This window comes from Phoca vitulina, unplaced genomic scaffold (genome assembly GCF_004348235.1).
Source record: "Phoca vitulina isolate PV1807 unplaced genomic scaffold, GSC_HSeal_1.0 scaffold22, whole genome shotgun sequence".
NCBI lineage: Eukaryota > Metazoa > Chordata > Mammalia > Carnivora > Phocidae > Phoca > Phoca vitulina.
Window position 1 is genome coordinate 37,370,101 of NW_022589725.1, and position 25,275 is coordinate 37,395,375.

The 25,275-nt window shown below is 43.9% G+C and overlaps 1 protein-coding gene across 1 annotated transcript in view; it reads right to left on the minus strand.

The window, feature by feature from the left end:
• Positions 1-25,275, minus strand: part of AFF3 (AF4/FMR2 family member 3) — a 523,317-nt gene that overhangs the window by 115,681 nt on the left and 382,361 nt on the right. The window contains exon 11 of the mRNA XM_032420156.1: positions 3,339-3,390. Coding sequence (XP_032276047.1) covers positions 3,339-3,390 — 52 coding nt within the window. The remainder of the gene's footprint in view (positions 1-3,338; positions 3,391-25,275) is intronic.

A 25,275-nucleotide genomic window follows, 5' to 3' on the forward strand; every position in this document is an offset into this window, starting at 1 on the left:
TGCAGGGAACATTTCTCAAGTCATTTTATAAGCCAGTAATGCCCTTCTTTTAAAACCAGACAAAGACAATACAAAGAAAAGGAACCTTCAGAACAATATTGCTCACTACCATAAAAAGACAAACATGGTGAGGATGTGAGCAACTGCAATTCTCTTACACTCCTGATGGGAGTGTCAGTTGGTGAAACTGCTTTGGATAAAGGTTTGAGATGAGCTACTCGGACATGCATATACCCCTCGGCCCTGATTTCTACTCTTGGTCATAGACCTAATAGAAATGTTCCCATATGCTCACCAGAAGACCTGTACAAGAATGTCAATGACAGTACTATTCTAATAGCCCCCAAATACCTTTGTGCCCAACGGGAGTAGAATGGGTAAGTAAATTAAGGTATATGCACGTGATGAAATATGACTGAGCAATGAAAATGAACATACTTCAATTACATGCAACATGGATGAGTCTCACAGACATAACACTGAGTGAAAGAAGCCAGAAACAAGAGCATACACTGTATGATTCCATTGATATAAAGTTCAAAAATAAGCAAAATTACCCTATGGTGTTAGAAAAACAGGATAGTGGTTATTCTTCTGGAGGGCGGTGACTGGATGGGGATGTGGGAGACCTGAGAGGCTAGCCGTGTCTATATCTTGATCTGGGTGCTGATTATTACATGGGTGTGTGTGTGTGGTTTATGAATATTCATTACACTGTATTCATAGGTTATGTGTACTTTTCTCTATGTATGGTATATTCAGTTATAACTTGACTAAAAAGCAAAAAACCAAAAGCCCATTGGTTCCGGTGACATGAAGATAACAGGTGAGCCCAAGTTCCAAGGAAGTGGCAGGCTTTGGGGATCTAACATTAATTCCCATTTTACAAATGGTGACCCTGGAGCAGAGAACACCTCGGGGACTTGGGCAGGGCTGCAAAGCTACTGAGTCACCAGCAGAGCAGGGATTTGAACCCAGGGAGCTTGGCTGCTGAGCCTGTGCTTACTCACTAAACTAGCCTGTCTCTTCATCCTTGAGAGCGCAAAGACAATGAGGATAAAGGAAGCATTAGACAGAGTGTTCAAATGCATGTGAGTCTGAGGCAACTTGAGGAAGGGCAAACAGGCACAGCAACTTGAAGCTCTTGTGGATATCTTTTTGTCACAGCAAGTGACCAATATTCACAAGGACAGCCAGATGTCATGTAGGAGAAGGGTAAGGAGTTTAGTATTCTCTGTTTATTGAGGCAGGGAAATGTACAATACATTTTTGAAAGATTTTGGGTTAAGGGAAAAACTCTGATGATATCTGGCAGAATCATTTATGTGAAACGTTTAATTATCTCCCAATGCCAGAAAAATGCAGTGTGTGTGTGTGTGTGTGTGTGTGTCTGTGCGTGCACATAAGCTCTACTCTTCAGGGGCACAATCATATTTTGGTCTTGGAGGGAAAAAATACCATATCATTAGTCTTTTTTAAAAGCATGGAAATTATGATTTTGTGATTAGGCCAGGCTATAATTATAGGCCAAAGCAGGATAACTTAATATAATTAGTGTTAGAGCAATCACTTAAACTACTATATACAAACCACCGTCTGGAGTCTTAATTATACCACTGTATAAAAATCATTCATTCTGTCAGCTGCTCTCATTGCAAACGATGGAAAGGTGTACACACAGAGGGACCAAATGTAAGAATAAAGGATCTAACCCATATATTCTCAATGCAATATTATCCATGGTCACAGATTAGAAAGCAGTAGCTAATAAAGCAAAATGATTCAACTTAAAGTTCTTACTGCCTTAGAGAATATGTCTAGTACATCCTTGATAACTAATTTTTTTTAAAATTGAGTTTTCAGTGGAAATATTTCCTGGAAATAACTCTGGAAAATTCCTTCCAAATTAAGAAAGCTTGCTGAATGCAATACTCTGTGAATCCCTTTTCTAATATAAAGGATACACAATCTACACATCTGATATGACTTAATCCACAATGTACATATCTGAACCTCTCATTGGGAAATACATGAAGACATGATTAGCTGATAGTCACATAGATGAGGAACCAAAATTAGGAGTGAAGTCATTCTCAGCTCTGCCAAGATTGCTGTGTTATGGATATCTGACTGTCCTAGTGTGCACACCTAGAAATAAAGTCATCAGTCTCTACAAAACCCGAAGCCTGAGCAGCTTTCCTTGCTCAGTTAACCTTTCTTCACTTGGCTGCTACTCTAGTTTCAATGCGAGTTCTATTTCACATCCAGGCCCTTCTTTGGTGCCTCACCTTCTTCTTCAAGGTGAACAAACTCCTCTGTGACCTCACAGCCATATTCTGCTTAGATGCTCTTCCTGGAAATGTTCCTTTGACTTTTATTTCACCTCTGCACACTTTGTACATTACATGCGTTTGCATGGCTAGACAGCTGAATCCCTGTATGGCACTCCATGACACCTTTGTATAAAATTCACGATTCCAAGATCAACCGCATACTGTCTCCTATGGCATGTAAAAATAACTTCTGGAAAAACCTCTCCAGATTGTCTTTATACCTACCACATTTGTCCAAACTTGAAAAATTCCACACAGATAATAAGAAAAAGGAAACCGAAGTAGAGGAAAATCTATCTTTTGTGTTTTCAAACTTGCTTTAAAATACAAACATTTCCTGCAATGCAGAAGTTGAAAGTGATGAATGTTATGTGGATATTTTTCCACTTTGACTGATCAGAAAAGTATTTATAAACCCCTGACTGATGTCTTGAGCTTGTAAATCAACACCAGGGGAGAACACTTTAAGCACATTTATCATCTAAGACAAACAGCCTATTCAGAGCATGATTATTTTTTATTCATCATTTAAGTTTCACCTCTACGTTTGCTTCTTCTCAATGTTAATAATATCTGTATAAGACTTCTCAATGTTTAATGTTACAGTTTGCCTGTTGCATGCTGACAAGTTTAGGTCACATGGTTGATCTCTAGAAGACCAGTGAGCTTTGCCAAAAAGAAAAAAAAAAAAAGAAAAGAAAAAGAAAACAAAAAAATGGTCGATTTTGTATTGAAGTCTGATGTTAGTCGGCTTCCTTGTCAGTTCCCATTGTTGGTTTCAATGACACAAAAATCACAGCATCACAGTTTTAAAAGGGAAATTAAGCCCAAGATACTTTAGTGGACTGGCCCCATGGCATGGAAGCTCATAATTACCAGAGGGCACCCAGCATCTTAGAATACCACAATTTTGAATGTGTATGACTCAGTCAACTCCCAGGACAGCCCACTGGGTCAGTGGCACTCTGTCACATTCAAAGACAGAAACATAAAATGAAATCTTACCTGCTCATTCTCCTCTTCATCACTACTTAGCTTAAGGTCATCTTCTAGCATTCTGAAAAAAGGAACAAAGAGGTACAGATACTTAGCAAATTCAAAATAATTCAGCACCAAACTATCTCTATTAGAGCAATGTTTCAATAATAAGTATATTTTATTTCCTGATTAATTACAAAAAAACAAAACAAAACAACAAAACCCAAAAGAAACCCTTTCCTTTTCAGTCTTTTCTTCTGATGTACTTAGGAAATAACAAACTGCCCCATAATGAAAATTAACCCTCACAACAGTCCTCATAGGATCAGATGGGTTGCTTCAAGAATATGAGGTTGTAAACCAACAGAATCAAATAGGTGCTTTTGCTCGCAGTTTGAATTCCAGTCACTTGTTCAGTGTTCGGCATGTGACAGCGCTGTGCTATGTCTCCATGATGATTCATGGTAAACAATCAGAGAACAGGTAGAACTCTGCCGACAGCAATAACACAATAAACTGGCGCTGTGAGCGGTAGCTGCTTAGGTCTCCACCAGTCAAAGATCTGGAGAAGACATCTGCCTGAAAATTCTGCTGGATGAGGAAGACCAAATGGGAGAGAACTTTCCGAAAAGACTCTGTGAAGGCAACTCCCAAGTGCCCGTTGGCTCTGTCAGGTTTGCCATGGTGGAGGCAGTGGGGAAGGATACTTTTGGGTCCATAAGAGTCCAAAGTAAAAACATACAAACAGAAATTCAAGCCCTCTTATTTCTGATGATGATAAAACTGTATTCTTAGTAGCACTGCTGAATTGTTTATAGGGTAATAGTTTTCAGGTTAATTCATTTCAAAAGAAATCTCACTCAGAAGGATACTCTGTAATGCAAATGAATGCAGGCAGAGCTGCTCTGTCGGGGTGGGGTGGGGAAGAGTCCATTTCTGATGGACCCCGGGTGTTCCAGGAACCAGTCTGAAGACCACTGAGCTCATGTGCTTGAAAGACCTCCTTGAAGTCACCTTCCAAAGACTGTCCCCTAAAATGTGCCTGGTTTCTTTAAAAGCCAATTATAGGCCCATCATCAGTATATTCCTCTGAATATTTTTATAAGTAATTTCAGTGATTTTTGGGGTGAACTTGGGGTAAAGACTTGCCAGGGCAGCATATGGACCCAGTTTTGCCCCAACTGGGCATTTGTTTGGAGAAAATCACTTAACGCCCTCACCCCTGGTCCCATTGCCTGAGTTGTAAAATGACAGGTTATGCTGGGCAATCTCTACGGTCCAGTCCTGCTTTAGATTCCATGAGTCTAGGGAATAAAGTCGCCCCCTCTTTCGTAAAGTAGAAAGACTCTTGTATTTGTCGTAGAGAGCACAGCTGAGATATTTCTAAGCAATTATTGGTGTACCATGTAAGCTGTAACCATTAGGACACCAGATCTGTTTCCTCACAGGCGATGGCTAGTCTACCAGTATGGAGAAGTATCACTCTTTTAGTATTTCAACCAAAGGCAAACCAAGAAAGCACCAGCGAAGACTGCAGAGATATATCCCCAACTGCCCTTTGTCTCTGTTGGGCGTGTCATCTGTTCCCTTTGACCTCACAAACTCCTACCCTTAGCTTCAAAGAGAAGAGACATGGTGGTGATTTATTACAGTATTGTTTGGGAAGAACCTTCTAGGAAGGGGACTGTGTTTTCTTTGTCCTTGAGTCCCTAGTGACTAGCACAGTGACGGCACAGAATACAATACCAGTTTGTTGGCTGGGCTGGGGCGCCTTCCCCAAGCCTATCCTCCTACCAAATGGCACAAATGCCTTTCTGATGAAAAAGCCCAGAGAAGCAGGACCGTATCTTGCCTCCACCCCTCACTCTCTCTTTAGGGGTAAACTGCAAGCTGCGATTTGGTTTCATCTCGAGGACTGCCCTGCAAGCACTGGGTGTTCCAAGTGTGGGTGGTCCTGTCAGTGGGTGGGAGGAAGGAGGGGGGAGGTACACACACAGTCCTCGTTAACAACCCCTTTGTTGTTGTACAGAGGTCACGTTAAGGGTGACTGGGAAGTTTCATCTTTATACGGGCGATAGCATGCATAGACTTGAAGGCCACTGTCAACCCGAGCAAGAAACCCCAACATGCCCCAAAGCAAGGGATCTCAGCTTGGCTGCAACCCAGCCATGTGACTCAGTTACCACATGAGGCTGGCAACACTGAAAGGAACCACAACAGTAAGAACAGTGTGTGAGGTTCTCTTTTAAGGTGGGAAATACAGCTTATTTTGGTTTATTTGAAGCATGTGCTAAGTGTGTAAACATCACTGGGTGTTTGTTTGAATTTCATACTGTCTCTCACATCCCCTGATCCTGGGTGAGTCACACCTCTGGGCCTCGCCTTTGTCATTTCTGTATTTGCTATCATCTCTAGAAGAAAAGCAGTCAGAGGTCCACCTTGCTTTGTGAATTTTTTATATTTAAAAAAAAATGAATTTATTGTGTTTCCGGCTGAAATCTAAAAAAACTAAGAATCAAATGTAAGAATACCTCGTATTCAGGAGAGACTTCCCGAGAAGTTATAAATCCAGTTAAACTTCCGAATCTTGAAATGGGAGGAAATGGCACTGAAACACTAAGTCCAGTTCATACACATCCCACAGCAGCCCTGGGACTGTCACCGCCTCTCTGCGCCCAATCGCCAGCAGTCACGCACCAAGGGAACGGATGCTCAAGGCCATCCGGGAACACAGTCCAGCCCTTGTGCTTTATTCTGATGGTCACGGCGGAACCCGCGCGACTCGACATTCACTGCGTTCTTGAAGCCTGGCCTAACAGACTTGAGGGGGAGGAGCCAGAGTGGATATCTGAGGTTACAGCTGAACAACAAAGCATGGCTGGAGAAGAAAAATGCAGTAATCCCACAAGATCCTAAGAAACGTCAGTGTGTGGAGGGTGGCAGGTAGACCGGAGGCTGGGGTTAGCTCCATGCAAACACACAGAGGGCACTGTGGCCATTGTGCCCCCAACTCCAATCCTACCCATTTGAGAACATTTTATCATCTATTTCCGAAAGGAATAGATTGGCATGAACAAAAAACAAAGGTTTAAACCAAAAGTAAAAGAAAATCCCAATTAAGAGTTGGTGAGGCCAACGGGCAGAGGCGGTATCTCCAACTCCATTTGTGAAAAAAGGAAGACAAAGTCTCCGATGCTCGGCAGGGCTGGAGGCAGCGTTTGGGATGGGTCATCTGTACATCAGCACAGGGCCTGTGCTCCGGGATCATGCTGGCTGCCCTAGCCCTACACCCCTGCATCTGAGCACCACCGGGCCTTCCTCCAGCCAGTGATGCCCACCCAGCCAGAGCCACTCCCTTTCACGTGCCCTTAGCCCTTCCCCTTCTCAGCGCCTCGGAGCCCCCGCAGGTGCCTGAGCTGTTGATTGGTAGCAGCGCTCAGCATTGAATGGATGTTCATGCCAGGCCGGCTGAAAGCACTTTCTACACGTTACCTTGCTCAATCCCACGCAACTCCTCCAAGGTGGGCGCTACTGCGGCAGCAGGCAGGCCGAGGTGCTCCGGGCACGGACTGTGCAGACGGGCTGCCCAGGACGAATCCTAGCGCTACCACTCAACTAGCTGAGTGACTCGATACCTGCCTCCACGGGTTTTCCAGAGAAATCATTACACAATCATTGGAAAGTGCTTAGCACAGAACCTGGCACAGAACAAGCATTCAATAAATGTTCGTTTTTATTAATATTCCTTTTTTTTTTTTTTATCTCTGAGGGTAATGCCTTAGAGCATTTAAGGAGTTTGCATGGGTAAACAGTTTGGGAGAAAAGCTCTTTCTATAAGAATGCCTTAAATCTAAGCCCTTTGCTCTACTTTCTGGACATCCTGAAAAGAAAAGGTGAGACTTTCTAGAGGTTACGGATGGGGTAATGTATTTTAGGTTATAACTGCTGCCGTGGTTGTTTGATAGGACGGGGCTTACTGCTACAGTGGACACAACGCATGCCCGTCAGCCTCAGTGCACAAGGAGATCTGCCCCGAGGGCCAGGAGGCCCCTAGCAGGACCCACTGAGTGATGACAACAGGGATGTTGAAATAAAACAGACAATAAAATGGGACTTTCTGAAGTAAGGCCAGAGAGCAGAGGTGCAGCCAGAGGTGCCAAGAAACCTGGACTCTGTGCCCGGAACACCTGATGTGCCGTCACTGCTGTCAGAAGCACTCCAAGGTCGGGCCCCATGGTGACTTACCCGCGGAGTCCGAGCCAGGTAACCAAGAACTGAGATGTGAAAGGACGCAGGCAGGATTTTTAAACATGCAATTAGGTGATTAAGATTCTACCTATCTTTCCCTGGGGAACTGCGTTAGACAACAGTTTCTTAAAATTTTCGTCCCAGGCTTGTTATCACTCGCCCGGGGGAGCACCTGGGGCAAAGGTCACGAGGTTTTGAGGCACGAGCTGCAGGTCCCATGCTCTCACGCACGGAGGGGGCCTGGCGTGGACGGCTTCCAGGGGAGGGCGCGACGAGGCTTCCGAGCTCTGACGAGCGAAGCAGGCACAGACAGTTCCCTGTGAGGTCTGCCGAGGACTACCTCAGGTAGTGAAGGATGAACGGCAGCACGGCCCCCCACCAGCAGGAGCCCTGACACCTCTCGGCTACCACTACTCCTGCAGTCACATGGTAACGGGGGGGGGGCGGTGGGGGCGGGCGCACTGTCCCAGGGCCGGTTCCCTCACATACTACATTCAGATCAGCACTGCCACTCGGCCATTTAAAAAATGCCTCCAAACTGTGAAGCTCTCGCACACACAACTGTCACAGAACCCAGCCACCTCATCTGGAGGTATCTGCGGGAGAGCTCAGGAAGGGGACGAATAAAGCCCTTCCGACTTTAATATCTGATGACCGTAACTTTCCCACGGGTGGTATTTTTTAATTGGGCAATAGATACACTTCTGTTGTTGCCAGTCCTTACGTTTCTGAGGTACACCACTTCTCAGGGAGCATAAACAGTAGCCTCTCCTTAGCAGATGGCCAACTGCCTCTCATGCTCCCCTATTTCTTCACAGGTATTGCAAACGGGCACATTAACTACCTGCAAATGTAATGGCAGTCATTTCACAGAGCAGTGGTTTTTAATTAATAGGATTTTCCCGGAATTACTTGCCATTTGGGGCCCTTAACAGATCTGAATCCTTTAGCCCTTTAAAGTTCATTTCATTTTGCTTGATCTTAATGGCTTTTAAAAAATCTGACTTTTAATTGGGCTGTTTGATTTTCAGATTTGCTTCTATAGCTGGTGCTACGACTGTCTACACCTATTTGAGATTTAAAGCCAAAGACAAATGTTTATGACTCCCCATTAAACATATTCATATATGCAAATATCTATTCTAGCAATTAGCTGTGCACGATAGCCTACTCGTTATGCAAGTGCACCCCTCTGCAGGTACTCCCCAAGCCATCATTTCTACTGCTCAGAACATGGGAAGGAAGTTATAAACCAGCTTTCATTCTGTCTGAAGTCCACTGCTCTGTCAGGGTCATTGCTACCATCTGCCTGGGCTTATTTTCACAAACAGGTAAGTACTTTCCTCTCTGCATTTGTTCAGAAGAATTTAGCTTCTGCCACTTCAGTCAACCGGGAGCCAGGAAGGCTAGGATAGGCTCGCACTGGGGGTTGGTGATTTAGTGCATCCAAAGCACAAATGAAGTAACTTAGTCTGGAAGCAAATAGAGAAATCAGGAGTAAGACAAAGGGGGTGGTCTAGATGACCTACGAGTTTTCAGCTCTGATGTTTTCCTATCCATCTTTTGAAACAATGGTGGTTCATAGGGAGATGGTGTTTGCTCACACGTATCTCCTTCCTGGACTTCCTCTTCCGGGAACTGTTCCGGTTGTCAGTGAAATCGACAAATAATCTGATTCTGCCATGTTCATCCTGTGGTGGAGGATGAAGGTGCACTGTAGCTCTTCTGTTTATGACCTTATTTTCTCTTAGGGCCAGTAAGTTCCAATGGTCATTTTTTCCCACTTACAAGCTGAGTGCACCTGCTACCTTCTACACAAGCCTGTCTTCCCTGGGGGCCAGCATCTCATTTCCTACCATTTAAGACTCTCGCAAAACACCAGTATCATTTAGAAGACCTGCTAAACCCTGGTGAGATATGAGATGAATGTGTGACTTTGAAATCTCAATCGAGCAACTGCCTTTCCCAATAGGACCCGTATCTATTACATTAATATAGAATAAATGGAAATCAAAGGAAACTGAAAACCAACACTAATTAAAAAAAAATATAGTCAGTGGTACTAGAGTGTGGGGTGGATGAGTTCTGGAGACCAGGCGGCTCGGGAAAAGCTGCAAGGAGGAGGGAGTACCCGAAGGGCTTCAAAGTCCTAGAGGAGGCAGATGATGTCAGGGACCTCTATCCTGCCCCACAGAAGAAGGTTGACAGCCAAGCACAGAGTGCTTGGGAATGGAGGTAGTTTATTTCCCTTACTCTCATGGTATTTTTTTTGAAGTAATACATACACATAGTTCAGAACTCCCCAAATAGCATAAGGTATACAATGAAATGTCTCCCTCCTGGCCTTCTTCCTACCCTCTTACTTCCTACTCTCATCCCCCAAAGTCACCCCTGTCTGTAGCTTCTTCTATATTATTTCAGAATTTCTTTATGCATTAATAAGCAAACATAAATACAGAGCATTAGATCCACCAGGGTAAGTACATGACATTAAAGAACAACCATAGTGGTGGACAAATACTATGTTAACTGGACTCTAATTATCTGGCTGTGGCAGGCAGCTTCTAAGATACTCCCAATGATCCCGCCTCCTGGTATTTATGTCCTTGTGTACTCCCCTCCCCTGAGTGTGGCTGCACCTAGTGACTGGCTTCTAGTAAACAGAGGAGGGCAAAAGTGATAGGATGTTATTTGCCAGTTTAGGTGACCTCTGCTTGCTGGCATGCATACTCTTATACTCTTCTTGCCAGCCTGCTTGGATGGAAAAAGGCTGCGATGTTGTGAGCTGTCATATGGAGAAATTCCCGTGGCAGGGAACTGGGGGGGCGGGGGACCTCTGGCCAACAGCCAAGGAGGAAGTAAGGTCCTCAGCCCAGCCACCCAGGAGGAACTGAATCTTGCCAACAACCACACGAGTGAGCTTGCAAGTGGGTCTCTCCCCAGGTAAGGCTTGAGATGACTACAACCCACCCACACCTTGCTGCCTTGTGAGAGACCCTTAGCCAGAGGACCCAGGTGAGCCATGCTCAGATTCCTGATGGACAGAAACTATAGAGTAATAAATGCTGTTTGAAGCCACTAAGTTTTGAGGTAATTCGTTAGGCTGTGAGTAATTCATATGCTAGTGGATGATATTAAATATTTAGTGTGTCCCTTTTCAAGATCATTCTCAGCTGCTTGAGCTAAAAGCATTAGTAGCCATTATTCAAGCCGTCCAACAGAAGTATAATGTGGGCCTAAAAGGTAATTAAAAAGTTCTAAAAGCCATGTTAAAAAAGGTAAAAAGAAACAAGTAAAACCAACTTTAGTAGTATGTTTTGCTTACGCCAACATATCATTCAACATGATAATATACACATTTCAAATGCTCACTGGCCACATGTGGCTGGCTAGTGGCTCCTATATTGGACAATGCAGGCTCATACTTTTTGTAGAAGGTGAGGGGTGTTCAAATCTCCTGGAGGTTTTGTGTTTTTCCCATCTCCACTCAGCCTTCAGTCCCCCATTTGCTTCTTTCAGATGTCAATCTTCTCTAACACCTCCTGCTTTTAACAGGGTACACTGAACAAGTCTGTGACAGCAAAGATCCCACTAACTTAGTGTGTGTGCAGGAGCTGAGGGAGGAGAAAGGGAAGGCTTTGGTCAGCATCACTGCAAACGCGTACCCCCACCGACTATCCTTCACGGAGACTGGGATCCCAGAGGTCCATTTTGTGCCAGTTAAATGTTTTAATGACCCATCTTTGCTTCTAATTCTGATGAAGCTAATTACACATGGCATGACACTCCACAATGTACATGGAAGCTTCTGGCTTCACACAAGAGCTGGAAGGTGGAAACCTACACCGAGCTGCAGGTGGCCCACAAGAGGGCTATGCTCAGTGCAATGTGTTTAGGAGCCATGGCCTAGTTTGAAAGCAGAACAGTGGGCTGCCTTGCAAATACACCTGTCAGAGGCTGACTGGGCAAGGAAACTCTGTACACTTGTTGCTCTGACTTCTCTCTTACCCGCTTCTCTTGCATATAGTAAAGACACAACTCACAAAAGCTGGGTTTTTTTTTTTTTTTTTTGAAGTTGTGTATTTTTAAAAGTGTGCTGGTTGTTTTTTTCACTTGGAATTGCAATTCTACCTAGGGATGCTGAGTGGCCCAGAGGGAACTCTCCAAGTGGAATGCTGGGCCCGTTTTCCTTGAACATCCCATGGAAGGAAAGCACCCAGAAGGATGTTAAGTGCCACACACAGCTCGTGTGACCATGAAAATATGAAAATGCTCCATCTTTTCCATTTAGGGCAGTGCAGTCCACTGTTATAAAGGAGCATTCTCTGAACACATTAGACTTTAAAATTGCTTCCTCCGGAAAGCAGTATAGGAGAAGAGGGCTGTAGGTACTCTGTCATTTCTATCAAAAAACATCCAAGGCTTTAGAAATAGCACTTTGATAGGGAATGCTTTCTGCTCAAAGGCAGTTTAAAAATTCCTATCCTTGTTTGTTACAAGGACTTCTAGAAAATTAGTTCCTGAACTTGATGTTCTCGCTATTAGAGGATTCAGTTTCTGAGCAAATTCAAGTACGGCTCGTGAAAGAATAAGATCCTTTTCCAAGCAGACACCAGAAGAGAGGTCCAAGGACCCTGACTGGGAACATAAAGTTTTCTCGGCTGCACGGATCCGATGATGGGCATTTCTTTACTTAATTCTCTCTGAAGGGGAATTTATACCTAACCAGAGGGGATATAAGATATGTACATATATGGCTCATGTTTGTGATGTTGGATATTAATTGGTTGTCAATAAATTAGTAAGCTGGTTGCCTATTCTGTTTGCTAACTAATGGTTGGCTTATTTAATTGATAATTTTGACAGTAAGAATGCACTGAACCTAAAAGGGTCAAGCATCTACTAGGTTAAGATTTGTTCTTTGGTTCATGATACCAGTTTTTGCATTTTTGTGGCTATTGTTATTAATAAGTTAATTGCCGAAAGAGTCCCTAATTGAGAGATGTATTTGAACTGATAAATTGTTAGGATTAGAAAAGAGAACCAAGCACAACCTTCTAATTAGCAAATGCATGCCCTTTAAGCTACACCAACTTTACATGTTGCCTGCGAATGGCATAATGCAGTGGTTTCTAAACTTTACTGCACATCGGAATCACTTGGGATCTTTGAAAAATACTGATGCCTAGCTCCCACCCCATCCCCCATATTCTGATGTAACAGGGGTATGATCTGGGGATCCATGGCTTTAAAAGCCTCCCAGGTGATTCTGATTTACAGCAAAGTTTGGGAACCCCTATATAACACAGAACTGGACAAAGAGTCAGAAGACCTGCATGCCTTCAACAGTTCTGGACCTAAACTCTGAAGTTTTAGTTTACCCGTTAATAAAATGGGATGATAGGGGTGCCTGGGTGGCTCAGTCAGTTAAGCATCTGTCTGTGGCTCAGGTCATAATCCCGGGGTTCTGAGATCAAGCCCCACATTGGGCTCCCTGTTCAGCGGGGAGTCTGCTTCTCCCTCTCCCTCTGCCCCTCACCACCCCCAGCTCATGCTCTCTTTCTCTCACCCACTCTCTCTCTCTCTCAAATAAATAAATAAAATCTTTAAAAAAAAATGGGATGATAGTTGATTCAAATGAGCCAATAAAGGTAAAAGCACACTGGAAATTGCAAAGCCTTATAGGGGCTTCTCAGCAATGGGGTTAGCATTATCTTAGGTGCTTTAAAAAATATTGATTCATTTTGCACAGTGAGGGAAACTATCAACAAAATGACAAGGCAACCTACTGAATGGGAGAAGATATTTGTAAAGGACATATCTGATAAGGAGTTAATATCCAAAATATATAAAGAACTTTTACAACTCAGCCACAAAATACAAATAATCCAATTAAAAAATGGGCGGAAGACCTGAATAGACATTTTTTCAAAGAAGACACACAATGGGCCACCAGACACATGAAAAGATACTCAACATCACTAATCATCAGGGAAATGCAAATCAAAACCAAAATGAGATATCACTTTATACTTGTCAGAACGGCTAGAATAAAAAAACACAAGAAATAATAAGTGTTGGCAAGGATGTAGAGAAAAAGGAACCCTCATGTACTGTTGGTGGGAATGCAAATTGGTGCAGCAACTGTGGAAAACAGTATGGAGGTTACTCAAAAAATTAAAAATAGAATTAGCATATGATCTAGTAACTTCACTACTGGCTATTTGCCCAAAGAAAATGAAAACACTAACTCAAAAAGATACAGCACCCCTATGTTTATTGCGGCATTATTCACAATAGCCAAGATATGGAAGCAACCTAAGTGTCTATCAACAGATGAATGGATAAAGAAGATGTGGTGTATATACACAGTGGAATATTACTCAGCCATAAAAAGAATATCTTGCCATTTGTCACAACATGGATGGATCTAAAGGGTATAATACCAATGAAATAAGTCAGACAGAGAAAGACAAATACCACATGATTTCACTCATACGTGAAATTTAAGAAACAAAACAAACAAATGAAGAAAAAAGAGACAAACAAAAAAACAGACTTATATTCGGAGAATAAACTGGTGGTGGCCAGAGGTAGATTGGTGAGGAAGATGAGTGAAATAGATAAATGGGAAAGAAAAAAATACTGGCTCATGGGCCTCATCCCCAGAGAATCTGATTTAATTGGTCTTGGGTTGGGCATGGGCTTCGGTATTTTGACAGGCAGCCCAGACGAATTTACTGCTCAGCCAGGGTTAAAAACCACTGCCTCAATTTCAAGTGAATGATCGCCTTCTCATTAAAGCCATCTCCAATCCACAGGACAGAATTCTTCCCATCTTACCTAATTTTGCACAGAATTAAAGCACTAGAGAGGACTGCTTGTTAACTCATCTGGCTCCACTTTTCCCTCACCTTCCATTTGAGTAAGAACGCTTCCAAGGGAGAGGTGTGTTATACCCAGGATAAGGCACAAACCCATCATTACTAATGAGCTAAGGAAGTATTGTTAGTGTTTTAGAATTCTTCAGTGGTGGTTTTCAGAAACCATGGACAGTGCGGGGGCACCTGAGATTGTTTTCTGTTCCACACCCCCTGGGAGGAAATACAGAAGGTTATAGGTTATCTTGCCTTTTACATTCTCTGGGGAAGTCCCGAAACTTTCTTCAAGACGAAATAGCACAGTTGACATCTCAGCTCCCTTTTAAAGCACTACCCTGTACCACAGAGGCTGGAGGCCTGGGAACTGCACTCCCTGCCTGCGTGGTTTTGGCTAGATGTCACCAGTGAGAGGCACTGAATAGGGTTTGGGAGGTCAAAGAGTAATGGGAGCCATTCATGCTCCCAGGGCAGTGAAAGCAGGTGTATAAGCTTCCGCAGAAGGCAGATGTGCTGTCTGCCGGTGGCCTCCAGGCATCCTTCTGTAACACTTTAGGTGCTGCAGACTTCTGAGATTATTGTTAGCAGTTTTCTGTAATTCTGGCTTTACTGATTTCCTGGTGGCTCCATGCTTGTAGCTTCCCTAGCCCTCCTGATGGGTTATGCCCTACGGTTAGTGCCTTTCTACTTAAAATACCTAGAGTCGTTTCTCTTTCCCAGATTGAACTCTGACTTACATGTACAGTAATTAAGAGCATGAGCTCCGGAGTCAGAAGGCCTGATTTATTGATGTACATCCTGGCTCTGCCACATACTAGCTGTGTGTTCTTGTGCAAAAAATCCAGCATTGCTCTGTCTCAGTTTCCTCATCTTTAAAACAGGAAAATAAGAATGTTTACCTCCCAGGAATATTGTGGGAATTATATGGAGAAAATGCATGAAACATTTGTATAGTACCTGTTACACAGGACTCACTCAATAAATATTCAATATTATTATTGGTGTTATTTTACCCACTCCATCTTCTAACAATCGGCATGCTATAATTTAAGACCATTTCACTTCTAACAGCAAACATAAACTTCTTAATTTATTGACAATCTCCAAAGAACAGTTGCTAGTGATATAAAGTTGAAAAGGTTTTTGCCTTCAAGTGGCTTACTGCTCTTTGGAGGGAAAGGCCGATAAGTAAACCCAGCAAAGATATAAAAAGTAGAAGCACAAATAACCATCTTCTGTCTTTGTCAGACAACGCTGGCCCCTTTTATCTTTCCTCACAGGTCTTATTCTCCAGGCTTTGAAACATCTCTGTAGTTCTCTTCTCTGTCTACTATAAGTTCTCTGACATCCTTCCGAATGCAGAGAGTCATGTGAGGGACACAATCCACTATCCAGGCTTTCTCAGGATTAGCTGCAGCGGGAGAAACACCTGTCCTATGTTGGAAGTCAAGAGTTCCAACAGTTCTCCGTCTTGTTCATTACGTTGTTCCCTTCCTGTCCATCTGCCTCTTTGTTTAGGATACCCACAGGTCATTTGAGATTCATCACCAAATTTTAACAGCCTTGCCCTGTGCTCTGTGGACCTAGATGACCATTCTGGCTTCTGTGATTGTGGAGGGGACCAAGCCAGAACTAGATACTGCAGAGATCCAGCCAAACCCCCATCTCAAGTTGTCCAGTCTCCTGGGACGTACGCCCTCAGGACTTCTGGCTACCTGTGACTAAGCTGCAGGCTTTTATACTAAAGCCACTAATCCTCTTTGCCACAAACACAACAAACTGACCATTTAAATGCAAAGAAGAGAAGAGGACATCCACGTCCCATATTAGAGAAAAAGCATCCTATTACATATTCATTAAATCGGGAGGTTTGTATATGATACTCAAACTAAGGCATTTTCATAAATACAGCTTAATGTTACTTTTGTAGTACTTCACATATTATCTCTGATACTTCCAGAATTTTTCATTATAAAATTAATTCAGGTGGTCTGAATATATAAAGCAGATAATCGCAATTAAAAAAAATCTCATATATACCAGGATTAATTCACTACTTTTTTTTTAAGTGAATAGGGTTGAAAATTAGGCCAAATATATTAAATGTTCTATACTCATTTTCAGGTATGCACAACTGGTTTTTGCAATGGGAAACAATTACCCATTCAACATGCATCTCTATCCACCAATTACATCCTTTCGGGAGTTGTTCCGCTCGTGGTGATACAGAATGGATCAAACAACTCATGCACATTAAGCCCCGCCATATCTATTGCAGAGGAGGGTTCCATTCACTGGACTGGAAACAGGGTCACAGGCATCAGTCAAGGTCACTCCACAAAAAAGTTTCAGCATTTCCTCATGGTTTTAGATCAGGTATATTTTGGGATTAAGTCAAGATGAGTAGAACTGCAGAAGGAAGTTGCTGCCTATCCAGCTTTTTACAGATTCATCTCTTTGACTTTCAGGTGGCAGAAAGAAATCTCAAGTGCAAAGAAAATAATTCATGTGAAAAATTTTAAGTGGTAGTGCATATTTTTGAAACAGAATGTGACTGCAGAGTAGTGTTTGTTCTACTTACTGCTAAAGAAAATAACCAGTTGGCGCCTGGGTGGCTCAGTTGGTTAAGCATCTGCCTTTGGCTCAGGTCATGATCCCAGGGTCCTGGGATAGAGCCCCGAATTGGGCTCCCTGCTCAGCGGGGAACCTACTTCTCCCTCACCCTCTGCCCCTCCCCCACCACTTGTGTTCTCTGTTGCTCGCTCTGCGTTCTCTCTCAAATAAATAAATAAATAATAAAAGAACCAGTAATAATCATGATAAATGCAGTTACTATCCTAGAGGTCATGGTGTAAATTCTGCTTAAGTGGGTCTGTTCATTGACAGAAGACAGGAGTAGAGATAGAGGGAGACAGGACCCCATGCAGATTTCCTGAGTTTCCAATTTTAGATGGGTCAGGAGTCCTGGTTCATAGTTTTTCATTACAATGGTAGAAAATCAGTTGAGCTCAGGACCAACACTAGACAACACTGCAAAGAAGGTGCACCTTGTTTTTGGAAACCTCTACCATTCTAGGTGCACCCTCTCCCTCTTCCAAGGTTCATACATCCTTTCTCATGCAGCATGTTCTTTTTCTGTCCCAGGATCCCATCTGGGATAAACATACATGACATTCAGTTGTCATGTCTCCTTAAGGTTCTTCTTCTCGGCTGTGACAATTTCTCGGTCTTGCCTTGTTTTTGATGACCCTGATCATTTTGAGGAGCGCTGGCCATGTATTTTGTAGAATGTCCCACAGTTTGGATTGTTTGATGTTTGTCTCATGATGAGATTGGGGTTCTGGGGAGGAAGACCCCAGAGGTAAAGTGCCATTCTTATTTCATCGTATCAAGGGTGCCTGTTATCAACGTGACTTTATCACTTACGATGCTAAGCTTAATCACTTGGCTGAAGTTGTGTTTGTGAGGTTTATCTACTGTAAAGTTACTCTTTAACCTCCTTTTCCAGACTGCATATGGAAGTCACTAAGTAAAACTCATGCTTAAGGGATAGGGATTCCACCTCCTTGAGGGACAGTATCCACAGAAATTATTTGGTATTATTCTGTACAAGAAATTCACCTATTCACCCTGTTTATTTGTTTATTCAATCACTTATTTATATCCATATGGACTCTTGCATATTTACTTTCTGTACTGGGTTACAATCCAACACTAGTCAACTATTTCTCTCTTTTTTTTAAAGATTCATTTATTTATTTGAGAGAAAGAGAGAGAGCATGGGGGGAGGGCCAGAAGGAGAGGGAGAGAGAATGTCAAGCAGACTCTACTCTGAGCATGGAGCCCAACGTAGAGTTCCATCTCCCGGTCCTGAGATCATGACCTGAGGCAAACCAAGAGTCGGGCGCTCAACTGACTGCACCACCCAGATGCCCCTCAACTACTTCTTAATCACATAAAAAGTACTAGACTGAGTAGTCCTTCTGACACTCTATAGATAGAGCCAAGGGGCAGAGTCACAATGTGTTGCCAATGGTAGCTATAGACATAAATCAAAGGCTTGTCATTATCTGTGCAAAGTGATTAAAATCTGGCCAAAGAGAGTCCCAACAAAGCATTCAGACTCTGATCAGCAAGAACAGGATTCTTTCTAAATGACAGATGTCTGCATATTCATATGCATACGCTAAGGCTATCAGAGATATTCAATTGCCAAATGAAACAGACACCTTTGATTCTTTGTCTTATTTGTTCACATTGATTTATGTGACATTCATGTAACACTCCTTCCTTAAAATGTTCCCTGCCCAGCTTCTCTGATCCTTAAGGTTCTCTTTATCTTTGCCTTCTCATTTCCTTTGATGAATCTACCCCTTTTGCCACTTTTCAGAAGCTGATGTTACCCTTGGATCCTGTCCTCAGTTCTCTTCTCTCCTCCCCCTTCTCACCTCCTCATCAATTCCTGAGGATGACATCTATGACCTCATCCTCCAAAAGCCAATTCTACAGGCCCAAGTGCACCCTGGCATTTCGGCACTCTGGCCTCCTAGAGGCTAGAGACCACATTTATTCTACTGGGCATCTTTAGTGTCTAGCAAAATGCTTGGCATCGAATAACCACACAACACATGTTTGCGAAGAAAATAAATGAATCTCCACTTGAATGTGCCTCCACCTTGATTTGCCTAAAACCAGAACCCCTCATCTCCCCACCTAAAATCCAACATGCACTGCTGAGTTGTGTGCCCAAGTCTGTGGCACTGCTATCCACCTGGCCATCTGCACATGGTTGCTGACTTCCTCCCTTTCCTCTTTACAGACCATAAAACTCCTAGAGGTGTATGTTCAATTCTTAAGTTTTCTCTTGAACCCATCTTCCTCCATTCCTCACAATACTGCTTTAATTCACACTTCTGGTTCCCCTGTAATAGCTTAGCAACTACCTGCCTCAAGTTTTTCTCCAGGTTCTGCTGCCCATCTTGCTGCAGTCCACCTATAATCGAAATTCATAGTCCCTGCTGCTTGTTAAGGCCCACAAGGCCCTTCATGGCCTGGCCTCAGCTCTTTGCAGTTGCTACCCTGTCCTAGCCCTTGGATGAAATACTGGAACAGTGCAAACTATGTAGAGTTCCACTTGTCTGACCTTCAGCCTTGACCTCTCCTCCTGCCTGAAATGCCCTTCTTTCTGTTCTCTGCTTTCATCTATTATTCACCCTTCAAATGCCACCCCAAAGGGCACATCGTCTTGATGCTCAGTGACCTTAATTAACTACCCCCTTCTGTACACTTGTCTATTAGCACATTTTCCACTCTATGGTGTAATTATCTTTCTTCAGAGTCCATCATCTACCTGACTCATGGGCTCCTTGAAGGAAATGCCAGCCTCACTCCTTTCTGTGTCCCCAGTGCCAGGGGCACACAAGTATTTACTTAATGAAAAGTCCTAAGCACATGCCCCTCCTTAATAAGAGACAAGAGCTATAACACTGCACAGAAGAACTTGATCCATGACTACAAATGGAATGGAATACATTTAAAATATGCCTTTAGCGGGCTGAAAAATAATGAGCTCAAAATAAGTTACATAAAAATTTACTTTAAGAGGTAATTGAATTTATAATAACCACACTTTTTTAAAGCTTATTGCCTATTAACTTCAACAACAAAAGGTGGCTGGGCAAATTTGTCTACTACAGAATCAAAGCAACAACTGAAAGGGCTCTGACGGAACCCGGAGACACCCTGGGCCTTGGCCGACTGTGTAGCTGTTTATGAAATAAAAGGTGCGAGGCTAATGGCCATGTGCTGCTGCTAGAATTCCTGCAGGAAATGAAGGGGTAGTGTACGCTAACTTTTCATCCAGATCTTTTCCCAGTAAAGATCTGGCTTTTGACAAATATATTTTGGTTAAAGGTATCCTAATACAAGGTAATAATAATAATAATAACAGTAACAATAATAATAATAAAGATTAGGGGCGGATGAGTGGCTCAGGCGGTTGACCATCCCACTCTTGATTTTGACTCAGGTCATGATCTCAGGGTGGTGGGATCATGCCCTCGTCGAGCTCCCCGCTCAGCAGGGAGTCTGCTTGTCCCTCTCCCTCTGTTCCTCCCCCTGCTTGTGCTCTTTCTCAATCAAATAAATAAATAAAATCTTTAAAAAAAAGATTAAATTTGTGTTTTGAAGAGTTTCTATGCAGGCATGGTGGAGATTTTTTTTTTTTTTTGATGATTTTATTTATTTATTTGAGAGAGAGGGAGAGAGAGTGAGCATGTGCACGAGCAGGGCGAGGGGCAGAGGGAGAGGAAGAAGCAGACTCCCCACTCAGCAGGGAGCCTGTTGTGGGGCTGGATCCCAGGACACTGAGATCCTGACCTGAGCCGAAGGCAGATGCTTAACCGACTGAGCCACCCAGGTGCCCCTGGACTTTCTTTCTTTTAGTTTCCTGATGGAGAAGGCCAGGAGGAGCCATATGGGGAGGCCAGGAGGAGCCATATGGGGAAGGACAAAGATGGCAGTGTGGATGTGGTGTCAGGCAAATGGGGCGCATTCTGTCTGAACATCTCGGTGTGGGGCACAAAAGGCAGTGACAACGGTATGTAAGGAATATATATTACAGGGACTCCCCCTAACTTTGCTTTGCTGTTGTTTGGGGTCCAGAGGCCCAGTCCCTTAGGAAGCTGAGGCCAAGCGGGTAGTTTTTAGCCCTATCAGAGGCTCCCTCCCTGCCTTTTCTTTTTCTTTACCAAAACAATCTTGACCAGGATTTCCTCACCTCCCACCTGCAACACACTCCCAGCTCCAGAAAATTCTCAGGTTGCCTGATTACCAAGGCTGGTCTCCACACCAGGCTGTGCCCCATCACTGCTAACTTCTCCCATGCTGAGCCAGAGGTTCTGGGGGAAATTTGGTCTTATTTGTGCACCAAGAGCTCCGTATAGGATCTTTCAATGCATCTGTGCCCAGATTATTTTCATGAAAAATCCAGACACCATAATAAAGCTCTGCCCAAAATGCATGTACCTGCTGACCTTCTGTGGCCTGCAGTTTGGGAGTGTTATTTTGGAGCACCCAGTGTTGCTGATGTTCCTGTGCCCTTGTCCCCAGCTGGTGTCCAAGCTGGGGCATTTCCCTGCTTTCTCTGAGCTGCCTTCCCCAAAGGAAGACTTCACTCAAGACCATAGTCCGAAGACTCAGACCATAAATGAGCTCGTGTGCCAGGAAAATCCTCTTAAGAGGGATTTTAGAGGTGAAGAGGCTTTGGTGATAATCGAGACCAGTGGTTTATAGACTGCTGGTGTCAGTGGTGACACCCCAACTCTTTCTTCAGACGAAAACCTGTGCAGGAGAGCAGGGGCCTCGGATAAGTGTCATCGGCCACTTTTCCCTCCTGCAAGGAGACAGCAGTGACAAAGCAAGTGGCCACCCTGCGATCAGTGAGAGGCCATGGGACGTGGGACAAGCCGTGCAGAGCCTGCGAGCGTGTGACTGGATCAGGAGAAAAATGAACTTAAGGGAAAAGCCCCCCAGTAGGAGTGCTGTTGGTTAGAAGGTGGACATTCATTCTGGGGGTGGTCTTGTTTCAGGAGGATATTTAACTAGTGATTAGGGCCCAGGGAAGGACTAAGTTCATGTAATTAACTAATGTGATCTAAAGTATGGAAGGTGTCAAGGACCCTGCTGAGTAGCCTTCTCGCCCTCCTTGGTGGAGCTTCTGGAAGCAGGGACTGGTCGCCAGCCTCCGGGGCTGGCGGCTGAGCCTGCCAGAGTGGCAAGGTCAGAGCTTTGCTGGAGCCCAGGGAGGGTGTGGCCTTCTGGCCGGGCCCCCACCACCTCCTCTGGGCTGAGCCCTCCTCCTGCCAAACCCCACTGTTAACCCTTTCCCCTGCAGCACTGAGTCCCAAGGCAGAGAAAAGCCCTAGCTGCTAAATCCGGTTCTGGCCGTTGCTGACGTTTTCCATCTGCGGGGTGGCCCCTGGGGCCAGGGAGACAGGACAGAGAATTCTGCTTGTCCCTTGCTCCTGGCCCCTTCTGAAGCAGCACTGTTCTTATTCCTACTCTTCTATCTTATCCACAGCAGCAACAGTTGGGAAGAGGTTACCAAGCTATGGAGGTTGGAGGTGGTGTCTGTGGCCTGGGATACGAGGTGGCAGGAGGAAGACTGGCTGATGAAGACCTCCGAGGAGTTTTCTGGGAGGGGAGAAGAGGGAGCAGGACCAAACCCCACGGTGCTGTGTGCTCTGTCCTCGCCTGCAATGCCGGGCCTCCTTCCGCTGCAATTTGAATCGCACACATCTTTGAGGGTCCATCCCCAGAACTGCTCCTCTAGGAAGTCCACCAGATGACCCACCTTCCCTGGTGTTCCCTCTTCTCTGAACCCCATCAAGGATCCGTTTTCTTGGCTGGGTGCCAGTAGTTCTCTCCCCTCCTCCGGACTTCTGGGACCCAGACGATACTTGACACTCTTGTGTCCTCTGGAGAGTCAGGTTATCAGGTCAGGTTAAATGTAGCGGGCGGAGACTCAGCGTGAAAGCCCCCAGCTGGCTCAGCTTCTTAGGGCCGGAGCTGTTCTGGCAGCTGCGGGGGACTCAGCCTGTCTGGATGCACACCTCCATCACAGTTGCTGTCACCTTCCACTGAAATGCCTTCCTTATGTCTCAGCCTCACCCCGTGCAGGGTGAACCTCTTATGAGCTGAAGCCATGCCACTGTCCCATGTTTATTTTGTTATTTCCAGTGCGGGACCCGGGACAGAGCAAATTAACAGATTCCCCAGCTGAACCAAATGGAAATGAACAGGCCGCGATGAGGTTACAGAGAAAAGAAGTGGGTGACGGAGTAAGTGGAGAAGGGGGATCAAAAACAGATGGACGGGAATTCCATTATTGACTGCAACTCAAGTCAGTATTAACTGATAGTAACGTTAACATTACTACCCAGAATGGGGAACTTTAAATGGGATTCTGCAAGAAAAATCTTATTTTTCTCTGTGTATATTTCAGTCAGATTCTTAGAAATAACCCTTCCTTCTATCCCCCAGATATTGCAAACACGGGATATGCCCAAACCTAATTTTCATATGGAAACAGTTGATATGCCACTAGGATTTCTTATCTAGTATCATCATTTACAGTAATTGTAAATCTTTTCTATTAAAGAAAAGCACGTATACTTTTTATAGAAGTCAAGGTGATTTCAACCAAAGAAAAATTACAGAGTTGGTGGGCATGAGAGAAGAGACATTGCCTCCTGGATCCTGTAATTTGTAGACCTTACGTTTATCGCTGGTTCCTCAATAATAGGGGAATGGCTCCCTGAAGTGACTCTTTGTCCTGTGATACCACCTACTTCGTTCTGGTTTTCCCTTATTACTGAAAAATAAAGTTGTTAATTTATTTTTTTAATAAAAGAATGAACTCGAAAGCCAGTGATTTTTGGTACCTTATTTATACTCTTAAGTTGGTAAGTAAGAAAAGCACTCAAAACACCTCTTCCATTTCCTGCTGTATCATTATTTCCAATGTCAAGGGATCCCATAAAAAAGCAGCCTTTTTCACTGTGTAAATACAGATTTCTCACTTCCCAGTACTTTTCAGAACTCTCCAGACCAGAAAGTAGAGATGGGTCCTTTAAATTTTCAAAGGATTTTATGGACTCAGGCCAAATTCTGACTGAGGGAAGACCCATCTGGTGACCCTTGACCCCCTGATCGGATGGCCATGTAAAGCCGGGGCGTAGCTGGTGTGAGCCATGAGCAGTTAGCCACACGGGAGCCCAGGTGCTCTGAGTGGGAGTGGACGAGGTCCTGGCTTTGCTTCCTAGTGTTCTTTACTTGCTTGGTGACCTGCCGGTAATACTGTCAGTTTCCTTCTCTATAAAGGGGAAAAGAAAATGCTCTCTCAGAACTGTGGTTCTCTCTGAGAAACGATATGGGTACAAAAGCTTTTGGCTGCCAGGAATAAAAACATCATTAAAAGCTGTCATTTGGTTATATGATACACTGTAATCTCATAATTATGGAATTTATCTAGGAAAGCCTTGCACCTCCCTTTCATTTACCCACAAGAGTGCAGCTCTTTTAACCGATCCCACATCTTGGGTCATTTTTGCGACCAATACTCATAAATTGTTTGCTGCCTCCCCTGCTCCATTCTATTGTTTCACACGGCTGGGTCAACATTTCCTTTATGAATTTGGGGTATTCTTTAGCATAGCTGTTAAGATTTATTCTGGAAAGTGGCTGAATGTTGCCAGCATTGCTTTGGGAACTGGTAAGAAAAGTTCCATGTCTGGGCCAGTAGTGGGCATGCGTCCATACCTACTCAATGACCTTCAAATGTGCAATATGTCAATTAAAATACATCTTTTTTTTTTTTTTAAAGATTTATTTGAGAGAGAGAGAGAGAAAGAGAAAGAGTGCACAGAGGGAGAGGGAGAAGCAGACGCCCCACGGAGCAGGGAGCCTGACTCGGGGCTCGATCCCAGGACCCTGAGATTATGACCTGAGCCGAAGGCAGATGCTTAACCTACTGAGCCACGCAGGTGCCCCTAAATAAAGCTTTTAACCCCTCAGGTTAGTGAGATAGGAAATGGGTGACTACTGTATTGGAAAACGTGCTGGATTTGCAGTTAATTTTTGACCTCTAACTCTGTCACTTACTAGCTTAATGGACCTGAGTAAATTATTGGGCCTTTTTAGGCCTCCATTTCTGACTGTAAACTGAGAATGAAAAATACACATCTCCTCAACTTTAAAGGATTATTGGGGAACTGAATAAGATCATGTAGACAAAAACATTCTGCAAATTTTAAAGCACAGAGTAAGACTTCTAAGGG